At 34.4% G+C, this 11,898-nt stretch overlaps 1 protein-coding gene across 3 annotated transcripts in view; it reads left to right on the top strand.

Moving 5' to 3' along the window:
• LOC110023962 (uncharacterized protein ycf37) overlaps window positions 1-9,887 on the top strand; it is a 23,977-nt gene extending 14,090 nt beyond the window's left edge. For all 3 annotated transcript variants that reach the window (XM_020723636.1, XM_020723635.1, XM_020723637.1), the window contains exon 6: window positions 9,407-9,887. In XM_020723636.1, coding sequence (XP_020579295.1) covers window positions 9,407-9,688 — 282 coding nt within the window. In that variant the 3' untranslated portion in view covers window positions 9,689-9,887. The remainder of the gene's footprint in view (window positions 1-9,406) is intronic.
• Window positions 9,888-11,898: the final 2,011 nt, after the last annotated feature.

Genomic DNA, 11,898 nt, shown 5'->3' with positions numbered 1-11,898 from the left:
ATTCCTGCTTCCAAAAGATTGTTGGCATAATCATGTTTTGGACAAGGTATCCTTATCTGGTTTCTTCACTCCCAAATTGGGGAGAAAGACAGATGCTTGTGATCGACAGCTTCGTTATAAGTGGGGTTCAACATGTTCAGTTATGCCTAAACCATTTATCCTCCACCGTCTGCATAGGAAATCCGAAGGGCAACGACTGGTTTGAGAAGGAAATGATGGGGATGCTTAACATCACCTGTTCTCCATGAATGGACTGGTTTCATGGCGGATTGCAATTCCAGGTAGAACACTATTTGTTCCTCAGCTTTCAAAGTGCCACCTCAGGAAAATAGCTCCTTTAGTGAAGGTGCTTTGAAAGCATGAGTTGCAAAGAAAACTGCTAGTAGGATTCGTGTTGCATGCAAGTTTTTCACTGGAACTCTTCAAGCTAGCTGCAGAAAACTCGGTGGCAAACCTCTTTCCATCGAATTCTCCCTGCAGACTTTTTTTCACTGGAACTCTCCTGTTCAGTAGCAACAGAGACAACATGCTCTCTCCCTGCAGGTTACAGGCCTTTCCACTGCTGTCGGAATCCTTGCAGAGATCATAATAAGTTTTAGGCTCTGGTTGTCGTGCCCATCAAAAACTTTGGGGTACAACAAAAGTTATTGCGCATGCGAGCCGAGATACTGGCAACAACTTAACGGGAGATGCTTTCTGTTCTCTTGCAGCGGCAACATCAAATGGATCACCAGCTCAGGTGTTGGCTCCGCTTTCGTCGTCCTCGGTATGGAGATTCCCTTGGAGGACATTCAACGCTTTTCCCTGCTCGAGGCCATGCTAACACTCCTCTTCTGGCTTCTTTTCAGCGTCCTAATATGCTTCGCCTTGCTCCGCAGTTGCCTTCGTTCTGTTTGGTTTCTATTTCATCTCCCAACATTGATTGTGACAGTTTTCAAGGCGCTCTTCACGAAGATCTGGATCTTCTTTGGCATGGAATCCCAACATTCGACCCACAAACCCTCCTATAGAGCTTTTTTTGCAGCAAGCCCTCCTCTAGAACTTTTCCTTCAACAGGGCCTCCTCCGAAGCTTTCTCTTGCAACAAGCCCTCCTCCAGAGCTTTTTCTTGCATTAGGCTCTCCTCCGTAATCTTTCCTGCAGCAGACCATCCCCCGGAGTTTTTTTTTTTATTTTTTTTGTAGGCCATAACCTATAGCTTTTCATGTTGGTTGTCTACTTCCTTGTAGTATTACCTATAGGAGCATTCCACTTATCTACAAACATTGCAGAAAATGCAGTCAAAGGCAACTGCAGCAAATTAGAAGTCAGCTTTTCCTGTAGATTGTCTACTTTCTTGCAAACTTTCTTGCATCATTATCTGTAGGAGTCTTCTACTTGCCTATAGACACTGCAGAAACTGCAGTAAAAAAAATCGTTGTAAACATGCTCTTGCGGTTGATTGTCAAATATGGGATAAAAACCTCAAGTTTTACCTCACAAAGAATCGTCCTCGCTCATTGTTTTATTTTTTCAAGCCCAAGTTGAACATGGTTGTCAATCATGTTTTAACATGAGGGGGAGTATTAGAAATTATATTAAGAAATAATTTATTATTGTTAGAAGTATGCAAATGAGATATATTTTCTTTCCTATTTTATGTTGTTTCCTTTATCTCTAAGTAATTATTATGAATTGATTGATTGAAGATATATGTGTTATATTTTTTTTTCATGTTATTTCCTTTTTCTTGTCTTTTCTATTCTAAGATACTTTTAAGGGTATTTATACCTCTTTTTCATATCAATAAAGCAAGTTCTGCTGAATTCTGAAAATCAACAGGACTAAACCTTAATTTGACTCGAGCTCAATCTTAAATCCTTAATCTTGATTTATATCTTTAACTATGGGTCAACCAGATTTTACGCTTATTTCACTAGCCTTGATTACTGAAAAATCAAATAAAAAGTATAATTTATTTACTAATGCTGTGGTTTGTGGAAGCAATTGTATGAGTATCCCGGATTGCTTTCTAATCTTTTGAGAAACTCCTAATCGCTAATAATTTTTTTTCACTGTGATTGTAAATTTTCCTAGTTGATAAACTACTTCTAAAACAATGTAGAACTTGTAGGAGCTTTTAACAAAGTTTGTTCCTTTTTCTCTATATTATTTCCGGAACTTCTTATTCTTCTTCATATTGCGTTCATGAATCCCAAACACTCCTTATGGGCATATTTGCAATTTTTGTTTATGCTGGTTAGGCATGCTTCTGAAAATAAATGATGGCATGGTCACATGGTGCATGTTTCAATGTTTTGCGGGTCAAGTACTAAAATAGACACCTCGAGCATAAATGGGTGGTCTACTGTGACCTAGATAGCCATAATACGTAAAATAGGCTTTACTCATTAAAGCTAAGGGTAGGAAGAGGTAAAAGATTCCATTCTCATTTTCTTCAACAAACTGGTTGGGATATAAGGTTATGGACCGTCAGGCTGAATTACTCACTTTTTGGTTTTAGAAAACTAAAAAGCTAAGGTTCAATTTGGGATCATTTTTTTTGTTTTATTTTTTATTCTCTTTTGTTTTGTTTATATTTTTACTTAAAATAAAACATATTTGATCTATTATATTATGTTTATTTATTTTTAAAACCAATTAAAATGTTATATAACATATCAAACATGTTTTATTTCAAACAACCTAAAATAAATTTTAGATGGTTTGAGTATTCTTTTTTAATAAATTATTTTGTATTTGAAAATAAAAAAATATGCAAAAAATGTAGGGAACAAATATATTTTTAAAATAGGAATGATCTCAAACAAACTCCAAGGGCTTATCTAAGATCAATTTTATTTTATTTTTTTTTTGTTCTTACAACAACAATTACTACACTCCTTTCTCATCATTATTATTTTTTTTTTTTTTTGCTTTTTTTTAAATCTATTCATTGAGTATATCATATTGAAAATGCATGCAGGAAAATCATACCGCTTTGATATTATACCTTGCGTGAGGTGTCAAAGGTTCAAAGATGTTATCTATATGTATGTATGTATGTGTGTGTATGTGTGTATATATATATATATATATATATATATAATTTATTTTTGAAAATTAAAACAACTTATTTTTAAAATAATTTTTAGTTGATTTTCTTTCAACATGTCAATCAGATTTTATTTCAAATCAAAACATAAATAAGATATAATAAAAATTTCAAATAGAATAAAAAATTAAAAATAAAAGTGATCTCAAACAATCTTTAATTTATTTTTTTTCTTTTTTATGGCGGACGTTCAAGTGCAGAAGCATAAATTTGATATAAGAAAGATTTAATTCCTAGATCTTGATAATAATTTTGGAAACCAGCTGCCACTAACAAATCAGCTAAAATAATTTACCAAAAACAACCCCAAGGTACATGGCAAGCAAAAAGGCAATTTTATCCTCTACATATAAGGAGGAATGAATGTCCAGCAAATAATAAAACCATCTTTGCCAAAACTAAAACTTTCGTGTGTTTTTAAAGGCAAAAAGAAAGAGAAGGGTGTCAGCTTTGCTTCCCTTGGGTCTATTGGCATGGTTTAGATCTTTAATAATTGATTAATGCTCTTTAAATTAATGGGTTTTAGAGCAAAATCTCCTCATTTTTGTTAGGGAAATTTGCATACTACCGCACAATATTTATGTTTTTACATATCTAACATCTAAAGTTGAATATTTACATTTATAGCACTGGGTCATTAAAAAATATATGCATGAAAAAGCTGTATTTCGCTTTTACAATTTTAGTGATAGTGGTTTTTTTGATTTCATAACAAAAATTTGAGTGGTATGTAAATATCAAAGTTTTGATGTTAGATATGTAAGTATATAAGACTTGTGTGGTATGCAAGTAAATGTCCCTTTTATTTATAAAAAGGTCTTAGGAAACTATCCCACTTGAGATGTAACATTCTTGCTGAAAACTTGAGCAAAAAAATCACAAAAAATTGCAAGAACAAAATTGCATTCAAGGCATCTAAGGAGCTTATTTTATTTCTAAGTAAAAAATGAAGAGTGATCTTTTTGAGAAGTGTAACTCTTTTAAATTTATCAAATAGAATAATGTTGTTTATCTCATACCCAATGTTTCTATTTGTTCATTTGAGCTAATCTTATTTTTTTCCAGAATAGAGCTTACTGTTTTCAATTGCATTATTGATTTTATTCTTTAAATCATTTAAGGCCTGTTTGATATCACTTCTCTTTTTGTTTTTGTTTATGTTTTTATTTTTTATTTTATTTTTAAAAATATGTTTTGTTAGAAAATTTTTATATGTATTTATTTTGTTTTTAAAATCCAACAATGTGTATTAAAAAAATTTAAAACACTTAACAGTTACTTTCAATGTTTTTAAAAACAAGTAAACAACATTCGCAATCAAGTATATTTTAATTCAAATCAAAACATAAACTAAAAGAAATAAAAATGATCCCAAAACGGTCCCTTACGAACTTTTTGTTTGCGAGGAGTTTGCCAAAATTTAGCTAAATTTTATTCTAAATCTTGCGAGACAATTTTTTTGATCGCATATATCCAGGTAAAAATTTTAGTCTGAGTACTTGATGCGCACAAGAAAATTCACCGCAGTAGAGGTATTTGAGGCGTGCTAGGAAATTTTATTCTAAAGCTGAGTGTGTGCTAAAAAATTATCATATTAGCGTTGTACGAGAATTCAACACACACTCAAGATGAAAAATGATAATTAGTAATGAAAAAGATAATCAGTAGGAACACCAGAAGTTTTTACATGAGAAAATTAGAAAGAAAAAAACAATAGAGCCTTGCCTAGTTGAAATATTTTATAATGAGTTGGTGGCTGCAGGTACAATCCCTTTTCTCACGAGTTACATAATTTTTCGAGTAACAATGTTAGTGCGCCGAAGAGCTCATTGCCCCATGGAATGGAGCAGCACGCCGAAGAGCTCATTGCCCCATGGAAGGGAGCAGCACAGTGCAGAGTAACTGCAGGTGCTTCAATGCACCGTTTACGGGGGGTGACAAGACATTCGGGATGATGCACGACTTTAAATGTTTCTTCGTGGTTCTGCAGTGTTTTGCCTTAAGGAGCGGGCGGCGGCCGATGACGGCAAAGGTAGCTGGCGGCGGTGGTCGAATGTCAATATTTTGAGCAAATAGGCTAAATGCCTTTTCCTTTGCTTTCATTCCAATAAATAATAGTATGTACAATCTATTTTAGGTATATATTATTTTGTATAATCTATTTTAGGTAACTTAATTAATACATATTCCTAATCTAAATATTCAACTAAAAGAAAAGAATCCTGTGCAAAGATAATATTTCATTTTTTGCAGTATTGTGAAGAAGGAAACTCTTTATTCTGTCTGATTTCATTTTTTTCTGATTGATATCCCTCTAAAATTGATGTTGGTTGATCAAGAAACATCAATTTGCTGACAAGTAACTGATGACGCTGTCGAGAAAGAGTCTTAATAAATATATCAGTCGTTTGAAGACCAGAAGTGATATGAGGAAGAGATATAACACCATTCTCACAGGCTTCACGAATGGAATGACAGTCCACTTCAATGTGTTTCGTGTGCTCATGAAAGACTGTATTAGCAACAATTTGGATAACACTAGTATTATCTCCATGAAGAGAAGTAGACTCAAGCTGAGGAAAACCAAGTTCAGCCAACACACCCCGAGGCCAAATGATCCCGGAACAAGCAGAGGACATAGCACGATATTCTGATTCAGTAGATGATTTAGACACTCGATCTTGTTTCTTACTCTTCTAAGAGATTAAAGAGTTGACGAGAAACGTGCACCATCCAGTAGTAGATCGACGTGTATCAGAGCAACCAGCCCAATCAGCATCACTATAGGCTGTTAAGGTGCTAGGAGACTTCATATAAAAGAACAAAACATGATGAAAAATATATTTTAAATATCGAACAATATGTCGAACTGCAGCTAAATGAAGATGTGTAGGTGCTTGCATAAATTGACTAACTTGTTGCACAACAAATGAAACATCAACACGCGTAATAGTTAGGTAATTGAGACTCCCAACCAGTTGTCGATATAGAGATGGTTTAAATAAAAAGTCACCATCATTTTGTTGATATTTGACATTTACTTACAAAGGAATATCAGCAGAACGACCATCTTGAAGACCAGCTAAAGTAATGAGTCCGTTTGTATAGTTGTGCTGATGAAGAAAAATACCAGCGGGAGAATAGTGAACCTCGAGTCCTAAGAAATAAGTTAATGACCCTAAATCTTTCATATGAAAAGAACCCTGAAGATGTTTTTGTAGTCGAGACATCAATTGATTGTCAGATCCTGTGATGACAATATCATCAACATAAACAAATAACAAAACAATTCCCTTGTCAGTTTTGCAAAGAAATAATGATGAATCATACTGACTTTGAATAAAATTCCCGTGGAGTCTGTTTCAAACCGTACAGAGACCGTTTGAGCTTACAAACATCATGTGAAGGTGTAGAAAAGAAGCCTGGAGGAGGAGTCATATAGACATCTTCTTTGAGATTCCCATGTAAGAGTGCATTCTTAACATCCATTTGCTTTAAGAACCAGTCTTTAGATGCAACAATAGATAACACCAGCCGGACAGTTGTCATCTTAGCCACAAGTGCAAATGTTTCTTCATAATCAATCTCGTATTCCTGTCGATTGCCAAGAGCCATCAGATCAGAGTTTAAACTGTCAAGAGAGCCATCAGATCGGAGTTTAAGAGAATAAACCCATTTATTGAAGTGCCTGAAGTTTAGTGCCTGAAGTTTCTCTTGCATGGCTTTGACCCAGCAAGTCTGTTTAGCAACATGAAAGTAAAAGGTAGGAACAATAGTATTAGTTAAAATTGCAGAATACCCATATCTATCTGGAGGAAGGATATGCCGAGTTGATTGTTGAATGCTTATTGGAGCAATTTTTGGATCAAGGTCGGGGAAGATTGAAGGTGAAGGGGGCAGACGCCATGTGTAGACAATGTCTGGCTTGAACCGTTTATCAACATAAGAATTATCAAATTATGGAAATATAACTGTATTTGATGTCAACACATGATGCTGAAAGTAATATTCATGTTAAAAAAAAATCACATTTCGAGAAATGTCATCTATTAATCGAATCATAACACATAAAACCTTTATGATTAAGACTGTACCCCATAAAGACACATCGTACTAACTCAGCTGTCAATTTATGATGTTCATGAGCAAGTAGATGAACAAAGCTAACACGTTCGAAAATATATAGCATATGATAATTAGGATGTTTATAAAAAATTCGATAGTAGGGAGACTCATATTTCAATTGTTGAGATGGTAAACGATTAATGAGATAAACTGCAGTAGATAAATTTTCAATCCAAAATTTAGCTGGAACAGAAGATTCTATCAGTAATGTGTGCACAATAGCCAATAGATGTCATAGCCAATAGATGTCGATTTTTTCGTTCAACAACTCCATTTTGCGTAGGTCGAAGCGAACGAAGCAGTAGGCCGAAGGCGTTGGCTGGAATTGGTTAGAGGTGGCAGAGGCAGTGGCCATAGCTGACAAGCAGTGTTGGATGGAGTTAGTCGGAGGCGGTGACAGCTGGAGTTGGTCGGTGGCTGTAGGAGCGAGAGTTCGACGGTGGTTGGCAGCAGCTGGTGAGTGCTGGTCGATGGTGGTCGGGGATTGCAGATGCATGAGGTTGATGGTGTTCAGTGACGGTTGGCGATTACAGTAGCAGGAGGCCGAAAGTGGTCGCCTTGTCGGCGGCGTTTGGCGATTGCAGAAGCGGGAGGTGTACGCCGGATCGTCGATGCAAGATCCTGGACTTCAGCTCTCTTCTCCAATTTGTGGCCTCCCTCTTGTTGATGTTCTAGTCTCCCTCTCAAGTGGGGAGTAGGGCTCTATTTATATAATCCGGGTTGTAACTAAGGATACTTGACTACTCTTGATCGAACAACTCGGAGAGAACCCTTGAAAACTGAAAAAAGTTTGAATAGTTATTTACATACCATGTAACACTTATACAAACACACACACATTGTTATATATATAAATGGTGTCGCAAGTCTTGGCCTGTTGGTGGCGTGGTCACTGTAAGTCCCCTCAGGTCAAGAGTTCGATCTCACCGTGGCACGGGAGCGCTGGAATATTAGGCACATGACGCAGTCACCCTATCATAAGTGCCTGAGCGCAAAGTGGAAGCGGTATTTGGGGCAAACTTTTTAGAATATATATATATATATATATATGTTAAAATAGTTTAATGGCTTGATCGAGGTTTGATTTGGCTCAGATTGGACCGATTTTGGTATCATTGAATCCGTCTTGCCAAGGCGGTGAGTTTGACTTTAAGTTTGCTGAAATCGAAATTCTGAATTACTTTTAGTCGAAGTTTGAACATTTATTGCTAAAAAAATTGCCTCTTGTTCCCCGTCTTGCCTTGAGATTCATGCTCCATGATGAGAATTTGTTTATGGCGCATCAGTACTTAGCCTTTAAATTTGTTTTGATATGAGTCCAATTTCTTTGAGATCAATCATAACCATACTTTTGTCATGATATGCTGAGCCAGTTCCTTACCCCACCACCTTTTTAAATTCAAATTTTCTCCCAATTTAGGCTAAATTCTTGATTTAATAAATCTTTTTAGAAATAGGATTCAAGAGATTTACACCACTTATCCTTACTGTATCTTTTGTTTTCTTTCATTTAAATTTTAAATCATAAAAGATGGGGCATTTACATACACACCACCCAATTCTTATGTACTTACATTTCTAAAAACTACACTTTGCTTTTTATATCTAATCTTTCATATCACATTAAAAGTACAATTATTTTAACTTTAAAAAAGGAAATACATTTTTTCATGCCCAACAAGGTGTTATACACTTATACATGTAAAAATTAAAGTTTAGCTGTTATATATGTTAATACATAGGAATTGAGAGGTATGTATGTAAATCTTCCTAAATATATCTGCCAAATTTAACCAAAGACTCCAATCATACCAAATAGTTTTCCATAGATTTGCTAAATCCTCCTTGAACCTTACTGTTTCATATCACTAAAGTTTTACAAAAAGCATGGGCATTTACATACATACCACTCAACTCCCCTTAATTTACATTACCTAACACCTAAGTTTTACATTTTTTACTTTCATACCAACCAATTATTTCATATCACATCAAAAATACCATCATTTTAAATATAAAAAAATGAAATACAACTTTTCATGCATAGAGAAGGTGGCATATATGAAAATTAAAGTTTGAATTAAGTGGTATGCATGTCAATCTGCAAAAAATCATTTTTACAGCTGATAAAATCTCACATATCTATCATTTATGATAATTATTGATTCACCTCTTCCATTCCAAGCAGGTTTACAATGCCTTGGGAGTGAGCTACGTGCGTGACAATAAACTGGACAAAGGCATCGCCCAGTTTGAAGCAGCAGTGAAGCTTCAGCCCGGCTATGTCACTGCCTGGAACAATATGGGCGACGCCTATGAGAAGAAGAAGAATCTCAAAATGGCTCTCAAAGCTTTTGAGGAGGTTCTTCTTTTTGATCCAAATAATAAGATTGCGAGGCCTCGCCGCGATGCTCTCAGACAGCGTGTTGAGTTGTATAAAGGTGTTCCTCTCAAGTCCGAGGAAAGGTGAACACAAATCTTAATTCGTGTCGAATTTTTCGTGTTGTTGGAACCCTATTTGTTTGTTACCGGTTTGGTTCGACTCGATGATATGTATGAGAAGTGGTTAATTCGGTTTGACCTGATGACCCGGCTTTCTTTTGCTGTTTTGGTTCAGTTTTGTCAAAATTTTAATATTTGTCTACATTTGTTGATATGATTATGGTCTGTGGGAATTTGCATACATTTTGCATAATTTTTATGTATTTACACATCTAATGTCTAAGTTTGATACTTATACATATCACTTAAATGTCATTTTATATCAAAACATATGCATGAAATGATGTATTTTACTTTTCAGAAGTTAGTATTATTGGTATTTTTAATTTGATGGTCGACTTGTATTTAAATAAATATTAAAGTTTTGAAGTCATATTTGGAAATATTTAAAAAAATTAGAGGCATTTACATGCATACCACACAATTCTTATGTATTTACATATTAACACCCAAACTATCATATTTACATGCTTGTCACTCAAATCTTTAATATCACTATAAAAATAGTGTTATCACCTACTTTTAAAAATTAAAATACATCTTTTCATATATAGGTTTATCACATTTTATAAATATAAAACATAAAAAAAATTTTATGATGCCCGGTCTAAAGAAAAAAAATGTCTGGCACGTCTGGATGGCTAACCATCAGAAGTCTTGTCATAATACACTTCATCAGCGGGTAACGTGATGGTTGGTGGTTGGTCGTTCGGACAATATTTTTTCACAATTATTGTAAGGTAATTTGTACGATCGGACTGATACAATCAAAATGGTTTGATGATAAAATGGAGAAAAGGTAAATTATTATTAAAAAAAATTGGTTTAGAATATTTTGATTCAATTTTTATTAGGATGTGATACAGAAATTGCTTCAAAATTTTAGATGATATGAAATTGTCTATTGCTTATCATAATAACTTAAAAATGGGGAAAATATTTGCGTACATAAGATGTACGCAGCGTTGCGTACGTTAGATGTTATTCAGGGGATACAGGGGGGTCATATCCGGGTTATACCCCCTTGTAACCTCCGTGTAACTCCCTTGTAACTTATTTATACCCATGAAACTGCAGAAGCGCGGAACTCATTTGTATGTTACAGATAGTTTACAGAGAGGTTACAGAGGGGTTACAGAGGGGTATAATCCCGATAAACCCTTCTGTACCCCCTGAATAACCCCTGAATGTACTCAGCACTGCGTAAGTCACACGCAAATATTTTCCTAAAAATGGACAGTTAGCATCTTAAAACCTTTTGTTTTATTGTCGGCTTTCTTGCAAAAAAAAATATATGAATTTGTGTTTACTTTGCTTTTGTTTTATTGTCGGCTTTCTTGCAAAAAAAAAAAAAAAAAGAATTTGTGTTTACTTTACAAAATTTTTTAAATTTATTTTTTATATGCTTATTACAAAAAAATACCGCAATCATAATATTTTGAAAGTGAAATATTAAATAAATATTATTATTATTATTATTATTATTTATTTTGTAAATGTCTGACGAGGAAAACTGTGCTGGTAATCTTTGAATTGACACTTTATGGAGAGACGGGAGGGAGTGAAAAGAATTAAGAAAGAAAAGAAGAGAGAGTTGTTCAGTTTGTTCCCTGTAAGGCGGCAAGAGACTGAAAAGCTTCATCCACAGATCCCTTAATATGTCATGCCTATCTCATCTAGCCTTTCTCTTCCCCCAAAATCACCACTATACTTTATTGCTTTACCACACCTGACGAATTTAATCATTTTATGTAGGAATTTTTATAGTTTGACCACACTCTTTTTAGGTATTTATATGTTTGACACTAAGCTCTCAAAACTTTAACATAGCATGAAAATATGATTATTTTTAACTTTTTAGTTTTAAGACACTTGGTACATGTGATAAATTAATGTCACTATGTTATACGATGATCTAAAACACACATAGATAATATAGTAGTTAGAGAGGGCACCACAACTTTTATGTGGAAAACTCTAGAGAGTGAAAAGATCATGGGGTCTAGCTTAGTCGAAGTAATCTACTTTGTAATTATGAGTACGTTAGTTCTGTCAAGTATTCTCCTGAATTAAGAAAGATAAAATTACAAAGTTAATGGAGTACGTTAGTTCTGCCAAGTATTCTCCTGAATTAAGAAAGATAGAATTACAAAGTTAATTAAAATTACACAATAATTA

Source organism: Phalaenopsis equestris, unplaced genomic scaffold, assembly GCF_001263595.1.
Source record: "Phalaenopsis equestris unplaced genomic scaffold, ASM126359v1 Scaffold000237, whole genome shotgun sequence".
Taxonomy (NCBI): Eukaryota; Viridiplantae; Streptophyta; class Magnoliopsida; order Asparagales; family Orchidaceae; genus Phalaenopsis; species Phalaenopsis equestris.
Note: the sequence above shows the minus strand (reverse complement) of the source record. Positions and strands in the feature narration are given on the sequence as shown.